General features: G+C 65.4%; 1 protein-coding gene across 1 annotated transcript; it reads right to left on the bottom strand.

Moving 5' to 3' along the window:
- Positions 1-1,199: 1,199 nt before the first annotated feature.
- On the bottom strand, positions 1,200-5,140 carry MISP (mitotic spindle positioning). The gene is made up of 4 exons (XM_032394488.1): positions 3,404-5,140; positions 2,943-3,073; positions 2,057-2,095; positions 1,200-1,502 (listed from the first exon to the last, which is right to left on the bottom strand). Exons 1-4 carry the CDS (start codon positions 5,097-5,099, stop codon positions 1,413-1,415), a joined length of 1,956 nt encoding a protein of 651 aa, XP_032250379.1. The 5' UTR covers positions 5,100-5,140; the 3' UTR covers positions 1,200-1,412.
- Positions 5,141-9,200: the final 4,060 nt, after the last annotated feature.

Here is a 9,200-nt window from a genome sequence, read left to right as displayed (position 1 = left end):
GACCTTGCCTCCCCCCTCAGACTGGAGCTTCCCCGTGGACACAGACCTTGCCTCCCCCCTCAGACTGGGGCTTCCCTACGGACAGACCTTGCCTCCCCCATCAGACTGGAGCTTCCCTGCGGACACAGACCTTGCCTCCCCCCTCAGACTGGGGCTTCCCCGCAGACCTTGCCTCCCCCCTCAGACTGGGGCCCTGCCTCCTCCCTCGGCCTGTCTTGCCCTGAGGCAGCCCCCCTGCACCAGCCCTGCCCTCGGGCCCCCCCCCGCAGTCCTGCCCCCGCCCAGCTATTTCAGGCCCTTGCCCGCCCCCCAGCCTGCGTGGGCAGTCTCCAGGACGGGTTTCTTGAAATAGCTGCCTCGGTTTTCCCTGCAGCAGCTGCGGAGGGGGGTGGCGGGAGGGGCCTGGAGGCTGAGGCGCCGAGTTAGAGCGCGTCTCACCCGCAGGAGGCGGGTCCCAGCGCTGTCCCTGTGTGTGGAGGGGAAACCGAGGCACGGGCGCTCTGGGGAGCCCCGAGGCTACACAGAGGGCGGCAGCATGGCTAGGGTTGGGATCCAGCGCCCACAGCCTTGCCCAGAATGACACGTCCCCCGGGAGTGAGGCCGGCACACACACAGAACCGAAGTGACGCCCTCCCCCCTCCCGCCACCGGGAGGGTCACACGTGCGGCGCGTGATTGCCGTGCTGATGCCGCGGGGCGGGCGGTGCAGGGGCCCAGTGGCCTCAGCCCCTCGACAAGCGAGGTGGCTGGGGTGGACCTGGCGGCCGGGCTGGGGCGGCCGGGACAGGCTGGCCGCCCGCTCCAGCGTTATTTCACGGTGGGCACAGTCGGGGAGTTTGGGGCTGGAGCAGACGGCCCCTTTCAGCCCCTAAATCGGGCCGTTTTCGCCACCAGGTGCGGGGCCGTCCCCACGGGGCCCCAGATGCCCGGGATTTGCCGGGCGTGCCACGGGGGTGGGGCTCCGGGGTGGGTGGCACAGAGACCCTGAAATTGGGTGCTCCCCCTCAGACCTGCGGCTCCTTATGGGCCAGGACCGAGCCTCCGTCCTAAGCAGCCCCTCCGCCCTCGGACTAGCAGGCACAGTCACATCTGCGGCCAGGGGAGCCGGTCTCCTCCCTTTCTGGGCCCGAGAGTGTTCGGCAAAGCCTCAGAAGCAGAGTTGAGTCGACAGAGGCCCGATTCATCCCCAGCTTTAGACAGAAAGCAGAACAATTTCCCCAGGAAGATAAGAACAGCAAAGAAAACCCTCCCATCTGAAAACGCGTCCACCCTCGGGATTGGTGGCACGTGATCCGTGGTTGTCCGGTGCTGCGTTTCAACAGGGACCTGCGCCCTGAGGGGCAGGGGGGCCCGCGGACGGTCTCAGCAGCTCCGACCGGGCAGGGCGGGGGCAAGGGTGCCCCGTTCCCTGGCTCAGTCCTGGCTCTCACTGGTGTAGATACCAGCTTCCCAGCGCCTCGCCATGGCATTCTTGTGGTGGGTCACTCGCGTGGCTTCCAGGACCTGTAAGAGGAGGCACCGAGTCCCCATCGGGATCCCGACCCCCCAGACAACTTCCCACTGCCAGCCTGTAGGAGGCATCTAGAGCAGGAAGCAAAGCAGGCCAGCTCCCCTCCTCTATTTCAGACCCTCTACCTCTGGGAATAGCACCAAGGAACATGCCAACTCACGCCGAGACCCACAGCAGGTCAAGTGCTGGGGTCTGGCACTTTGGACCCAGCTCAGAAATGTATTCCACAAATCCACTGACGTGGCCGTCTCAGATGAGTCCCTCTCCCAGAGAAAATGTCTGTCCCTGTGTGTGGAGGGGAAACTGAGGCACGGGCACTATGGGGAGCCCGATCTGCCCCAAACCTTCGCTATCTGGTAAAGAGATGGCACGCAGAGCTCGCTCACATTCTGTACCCACGGGCAGGTCCCAGCGAAACCCACCCCAGGCAGCCACGGAAGATCCAAGTGCCCGCATGCAGAAGATGGGCTGGGGGGGCTCCACGCCCTGGCCAGAGGGCACAGGCGGGGCGGGAAGGTGGGGGCCCCGTCCCCAGCGGCACACTCACCTCTGAGTCAATGTGGTCTAAGGACTTGATGCCAGCATACTGCAGGGAGAGGACACGCATCAGCCCCCCGCCCTGTGCCTGCGCCACGCCCCAGAGCCCACTGGGCCAGCACGGTCCCCCCGAGTGCCCCGCCATCACCCCAAACTCAACGCCGTGCACCGTGCACTCCCCCCAGGGGCTCCCCTCGGTGACGGCCTGAAGTCCCATTCCCAAACATCGCCTTCTAAGAAAGACAGTGTTCGCTGAGCTCTCCCGCACCAGGCCCCGCACCAAGGCTCACGGGGGCGTTCCTAGTGTCCCGCGCACTTTACAGCGGGGGAGCCCAAGGGTCAGAGAGGGGCGAGGGTGTGCCGACGTCCCGTGCCCCAAGCGGCAGGCCTGCGACTGTGAGCGGCAGGCGGGAGGCTAGAGCCGCTGTTACTGTCCTTATTGTCCGCCGGCTGCGGAGACCCCGCCCCGGGGGGAGATGTGGGCTCAGGTCCCTGCGTGGGAACTCACGAGCCACCTGCCCCTGGGCTGGTGTGACAGGACACGGCTCTAAGGCCCATGGGCCTGGTGCGTCGGGGGGCCACGCACTTAGTGGAAGAGTAAGGACGCCGCTGCCACATGGCCACCGTCCTGCAGACTGACGCAGGGGGACGACCCCAAGTGGGGGCCCCACGTAGGTGGCCTCTGCAGCGGAAGGCCGTCCGTGAAGAGACACCCAGTGTGCCCACTCTGCACTCCGTGCGGGGGGACAGGCACAGCCTCCCACAGGGCCATGAGGGAGGCAGGCGTCAACCCAGGTCACGCCTGAGTCTCCCTCAACGGTCCTGTGTCCCTACACGGGGTGCCAGACTGCAGCCAGGCCTCGGGGAGTGGGGGCCGGGCCGGGCTCGAGACTTACCTGCTGCTCCCTCTTTTTCCTCCGCTCAGGAGAAGCCTCGGCAGGGGCCTCCGCCGTCCACACCAGGGCTGAGTGCAGGTGGATGGGGCTGAAGAAGTGGGACTCGGGCACCGAGTAGCTGCCCATGATGCCTGTGGGGGCGGAAGGGGCATCAGGGAGGGTCCCCGGGTCCCGGGAAGGCAGAACGCCTGGGAGACTCAGAGTCTCGGGCCAAGAGAGGACACGCACCTGAGCCGTGTGCCCCTAGAGACCGAGCATCCACGCTGATAAAGCAAAAACCCAGGGCACAGTTGACACCGCGGTCCAGGATCCAGGGCGTGAGCTCAGACGGGCGCACAGAGGCGACCGGGGAGGTGGACGGGGTCCCCCAGATGCTCCCCACGCTCAGCCGCTCCTGACCCCCCACCCTGCTCCAGCCTCTGAGCCCAGAGCAAAGCCGCCACTGCCCGGCCCATCCTCACCCGAGGCTGCGGAGGAGCCCCTGGAGTCCTGGTCACCTCCGTCATTGTCCTCGGCAGGTGGTGGGGAGAAAACCTCAGGGAACAGTGCATTCCGCCGCTCCTCGGCCACCTCCTGCTCGCGCTGCAGGACGCTCTCCACCTCCCTCTCCAGCAGCTCTGACGACGGGGACCTTTGCAGCCTCGATGCCAGGGTCCCCCCCACCTCCCAGCCTCGGACGCGGGGGCCCTCGGCCCGCGGGGGCACATCTGGGACCCTGAACCGCAGGGGGCTCAGGTGGAAATACTCCCATCGAATGACACCTCCGTGGGCTTGCAGGCGCCCCCGGGGCGGCTTGGAGCACTCCGGCTTCATGCCTGGGGGGTTTCCAGAGGATTCCAAGAGATGCCTCAGAGACCCTGTGGCCCTTGGAGAGCCCACAGCCTTGGCCTCATCCGTAGAGAGACCACGGAGCTTGCCATGCGCGTGGAAGGCTTCGAAGTCCAGCCGGGGGCTCCCAGGATGCAGGTACGGCTGGTAGGCATCCGCCGGGATGCGGCCCACCTTCCTCACCTCTGGGGCAGGGTCAGCCGTGCTGCTGTCCGAGGCCAGGTCCAGGATGGAGTCTGAGCTAAGGGCTCTCCTGAGCCCAGACTGGGGAGCCCGGGAGAGCCTGTTGGGTGTGGCCTGCAGGCCCTCCCGCCACCGGTGGTCCTCCTCACGCTGCGTCTCCTGCGCCAAGTCCCACTGCACGTAGAGTGACGGGCGCCCTCGGTCCCGCCGTGGGGCCGCGGTCAGGCTCACCTTGGTCAGCAGGGGCCTGCTGGGTATCTCCACCAGCTCCTGCTGGCTGTTCTCCCGCCGTAGCCCCCTCTGCTCTCGCAGGTCTGCTTCCCGCTCCTGGGCCAGCCGGATCTCCCGCTCGATGGGGGTCTCCTTGGGGAGCTCCAGGGACCCCACTTGGGAACGGGAGCCGGGGTCATCTGCAGCCTGGGCGCCAGATACAGCCGGAAGGCCACAGACCCTCTTCTCTCGAAGGAGCACCTCCCTCTCCTGGGGCTTCAGCGGGACATCACACCCATTGGCCAGGAGCAGCCCACTTGAGGCCTTGGGGGCCTGACTGAGCCCCGGTGGGGCACGGGCAGGGGCCACCCGAGCCGGAGGGTGCAGAGGGCCCCCTGCATTGGCCTGCTCCAGACTCAGGAACTGCTGCTTCGCTGCCAGGAAGTCGATCTGCTCCCTGTCCACGGCGCTCTCCTCCAGGGGCCCAGGCTCAGGTTGGCCGGGGCTCCTGGGGTCCAGGTGGCCAGGGGTGCCGTGGAGCGTGGCCACCGTGCTGTTCTTCCTGAGGGCCTGGCCCTGGATGACCGCCCAGCGCTCCTTCTCCAGGTCCCGTGGCCGCCGAGGCTGGGTGTCCCCGGCGTCCAGGCGGCAGGCCTTCACTTCCTCATCCTTGTCACCCTCCCGGAAGGAGAGCATCCATGGGGGTGAGCGGCCCGGGAAGGCACGTTGGCTGTAGGACGCCCCAGTCCTGGCCGCATTTAGCTGGGCTTCTCGGTAAGCCGGCCACGCCTGTGGTTTGTCCTGGCCCCAGCCCCTGGCCGCCGGCCCCACATCCACCACCTCAAACGTGTAGCTGGTGTCCCCATCGGGGTCCAGGCCAGCCAGGCGAGGCGAGTGAGGGATGCTGAAGATGGGGTATCTGGTCACTCGGTCCATGTCCTGGGGTCTCAGCTCCCCACGGCTCCCTGGGGCGGACGTATTCCGGGCTCGCTGAGGAAGGAAAAGGGAACAAGGGCCAACTGGTCAGAGAGCAGGACACAGCACCTGTCTTGGGGAGCGGCACAATTTCCAGTCCAGTCAAGGGCAAAGTCCTGGCCAAAGGGCCTCTGTGATTGGCTCAGGGATGGGTAAATGACCCGGCCCTGCCAATCAGAGACTCTACCCTCTGGCCTCTGTGATTGGCTCAGGGATGGACATGTGACCCAACCTGCCGCGGACCTAGAAGCCTGATCTGAGACTTGGCAATTACCGCGGAAAAGCGGACCCTCTCCCAGCTGGGCTTGTTCCGGCCGCTGGGCTTGTTTGAGCTCCTGGATCCAGCCACACCTGGATCCCATTCCTGTACTGACTCGCCAGTCTGCCCCCTGAGTGCCTGACGTTTGCAGGTGTCCCACTCCTGCTGCTGCCCTCGCCGGCCCAGCTCGCCATGGCCAGACCCAAAGCCATCCCCAGACCGCCTGCCCGGACCCCCGCGAACACGCGCATCCGCCTCTCTTCCAGGGCGCACACTCTGAGGTTCTTTCCTGCTGTGATTTCCTTCATCAGCGGGCCTGACCCTCACTAAGAGATGTCATGTGGGGAAACTGAGACTCAGTTGATGTCGGGTGGCAGGGACTCCAGCTCCTGGTTCCCTCCCCTAACCTGCTTAGAGGGACACTGTCCCATCCCAGTCAGTCCGCCCCCTCCGTGCCATAAAGCTAGGACAGGCTAGGGAACACCTTGGACCTTGTCCTGCGGGGCCAGGAAGGCCATGGAGCCTCTGGGCCACACCCTGACCCAGTGCCCTGGAGGGAGGGGGGCTGGCACCCCTTCGAGCATCGGAGTTCTGCTGAGTACAGCTCCAGGAGCCCCATCCCCCAAGGTCACGCACCTGCTCTCGTAGCCCCCTGGTTCCTGGCCTCGCCGGCAATTCTCAAGGCCTTCATCTGGCCTCCGCACAAACCCCCAAACTTCACAGGCATCCCTACCCCAAACCTGGCCCTCCTCCTCCTCCCACAACTCCCTCTGCCTGGAGGACCTTCATTTCTGCTCCTCTACAGCCTTCTTACCTGGAGCCCACACGACACCTCCTCCAGGGAGCCCCCCAAGATTGCCCCTGCCCTTGGAGCCTGTTGTCTGGGCCTCATCTGCTGCCTGGCCCAGCACCCAAGTTAGGCGTCCCCTTTCTACAGCTGAGGAAGGAAGACTGGCCGTTCTCAGCTCTCCAAGCAGCCCTTGTCCCTGTGCCCATCCCCGGTTCTGTCAGTGTTACTGTGTACATCGGCTGTCTTCCAGCCAACTTGCTTGTAAAGGCTGTAGCTCTAAAAAGGAAAATGCAGCCCCCCCTGAACTGGAGAAGTGGCGTCAAGCACCGTGAAATCCACCCTGGGAACGATGTTATCACTAGCACGTATCACGTCGGCTTTTGTATGTATCAAATATTGAAACCATACTCGGAAAAACAGTAGTTAAAAAACAAGGAAGCCTGGGTAATAAGCGCCGGGCATGGGGACTGAGCCCCTGTCCCCGTGACCACACAGCCCCCATGGGGGTGTTCTCCCTGAAACTCACAGGGGTGGTACAGCTCTGAAAGGGGGTAAGCGTATTTGAGCCTTGTCTTCTCCCACTGGAGGCCATCAGCCCGGGTCCCTGTCCTCCGGTGGCCCAGACGAGCCTTCCCCCCTCCAGCCCCGAGCCCGGTGCTGACCCTGAGGGCTGGGCAGGTCTGTGCCCAGGCCCTGGAGGTCCCCGGGGAGGGCAGGCATGGGAGGAGGTGACGCAGGAGTTTGCTGAGTGAGTAAGTGGACGTTCACCCCACAGGATCTGTAAGCCACACGGGCATCAACTCCGGGAAAAAGAACCACCTGCCTGGGGGGTGTCAGTCTCGCAGTCGGGTGGGGCGCAGGGGGTGCCGTGGGGACACTGCTTCCTCTTCCGGCCGGGCCATTCCTGCGGGGTGATTCACTGAGGCCGGTGGGGCGGGGCTCGGGCTGGGGCTCAGGCTCAAGGCCCCAGGGCCCCACCGGCTCGTGTCCTCGGGAAACCCTCTGCTCCCCTCCGGCCTCAGTGTCCACACCTGGACCGTAGGTGGCGTCCACCACGGCACTTGGCTCCGCGCTGAGAGCCTCCGAGCAGTCGTGCCCCATACCCCGTATACGGTAGGTGCCAGCTAAATGCTTCCACGGTGGTTGCTGATATTATTATTATTTAAACCCCGGATCCACCACTGATCTCAGGCAGGCACCCCCTCTTGCAACACCTCAGTCTCCCCGTGTGCGAGCTGGGAGGACGCTGCACCCACACGGGGCCCGAGGAGGAGCAAGGAGGCCTGCGTGGGGTGAAGCCCCAGGGAGGACCCCAGAGACTCCGCACAGGTGAGTGGTAACAAGAGTCACAAAGCCTCCGGCACGGTCTTCCCAGGGCTGCATTGTGGTTGCTCCTCCCAGGACCCTGTGGCAGGAGCAGAGAGAAGTGAGGCCCAGGGAGGGGAAGGGGCTCACCCGAGGTCCTGAAGCCTGAGCCTCGGCTCTCAGTCAGTCTCCTCCTCTTCCAGGAAGCTCCCCACCCCATTGCTCTCCCCGGCCCCACCCCGCATCATACTGATACCAGACCCAACCGGGGTTTATGGCCCCTCGTGCCACACGCCTGCTTCCTCATCACCTTTGGAAGGGCTGAGGCTCAGACAGGGCAAGGTCACACAGCACGGAGCGTCTCTGGGGGCACAGTCCTCCTGGGACCCTGGCTAGGCAGAGCCCCAACGCCTGGAGACCCCGGACTCTGTTGAACAGAGTCTCTGCCCCAGGCCTGCAGGCTCCCAGCCGGCCCCTCTCCCAGGCTGAGGCTGCCCCACCCACACGCCTGTGTGTCCCAATCCTGGACCCCATGGAGGTGTCACATGCCACTCAAGACCTCTGCAAGCAAGTTTCCAGCCGGCACTGATGAATGTTCCTCCAGAAGCCTCCCAAATTCTCAGAACCAATGAGGGTTTCAATCAGACCCCCTCATCGGAGGCTCGAGGCTCAAGGTTCTTGGGTTTGGGGACCTGAAGCCCAGGGCAGAGACTGAAGCCCCAGCAAGGTTCAGGGACTAAGCCTCTGCTCCCCCAGGTGGGGGTGGGGCAGGAAGGGTAGAGACCCCCAAGACCTCAGAGACGGCCAGGGGAACAGAGCAAGGGAGGCCCCCCCAGCCCCTGAGAGCACAGCTGGAGGGGGCTGGGGTGGGGAATGCGGGACCCCCTCCCTGCACCCCAAGGATCCCACAGGGGGGCACATGAACCCCTATGCCGGAAACAAACCCCACCCCACATGGGACCCCTGGCCTGCCTGAACTTGTTGTCTGTCCTGCCCCCCACACCACGTCCCCGGCCTCACCTGCTGGCTCCTGGCCCCCAGCAGCCGCTGAGCCTGGCTCCAACTCTGTCCACAGGCACAGAGACGCCTGGCGCCGCCCTGCCCACAGGTTGCCAGGGGACAGGGCCCCGCCAGGGCCCCGCCTGGGGAAAGCTGGCGCACCCCCTCCTCCCTGGCCCCACCTGGGCTCGGGAAACAAAGTCCAGAGGAGGAGGGAGAAAGACGATACCCGGGCAGGGCGGAGGGCAGGCACCATGCCCACTGCACACGGTCCCTCGGCCCCCAGGGCCTCCAGCCCCACGGAGCCGGAACTCATGGAGGCCTCTTTCTCGCTACTGCCAGGCTCTCCAGCACCCCAGAGAGGGGGTGTCACTGCCCAGAGTCACACAGCAGGGCCTGCGCCAGCCCCCCGCCCCATGCCACCTGGCTCAGCCCGTCCTGGAGGGCTACCACCCCGGAGAGCCCCTTTCTGGTGCAGGCCCAGCCTGCCGGTCTCTGGGGGGGCGGGCGGTTCTGCCGGGCCCGGGTTCAAACCCCCCTAAGCCTCTCTGAGCCTGTTCCCTCCTCTGAAACGGGGACATCACAGGGCTGGGAGGATTCCCCAGGCCACCTCTACGTAAAGGACCGAACGAGGACATCAAAAGGCCTGAAAACGTTAGCTCGATGGGCAAGGCTCAGGCCCCACTGACGGATGGGGGCACCAAGGCTC

Source organism: Phoca vitulina, unplaced genomic scaffold (assembly GCF_004348235.1).
Source record: "Phoca vitulina isolate PV1807 unplaced genomic scaffold, GSC_HSeal_1.0 scaffold81, whole genome shotgun sequence".
In the NCBI taxonomy this organism is placed as follows: domain Eukaryota; kingdom Metazoa; phylum Chordata; class Mammalia; order Carnivora; family Phocidae; genus Phoca; species Phoca vitulina.
This window is presented reverse-complemented; position numbering and strand designations above follow the sequence as displayed.

Bases quoted from the DNA above. Each gene is read 5' to 3' on its own strand.
- MISP (XM_032394488.1), bottom strand. From the start codon at position 5,099: ATGGACCGAGTGACCAGATACCCCATCTTCAGCATCCCTCACTCGCCT. The intron at 3,074-3,403 runs GTGAGGATGGGC...CCGCCCCCACAG, and splicing joins GGGCTCCTCCGCAGCCTCGG to GCATCATGGGCAGCTACTCG. The intron at 2,096-2,942 runs GTAAGTCTCGAG...CTCTCCCTGCAG, and splicing joins GGAAAAAGAGGGAGCAGCAG to TATGCTGGCATCAAGTCCTT.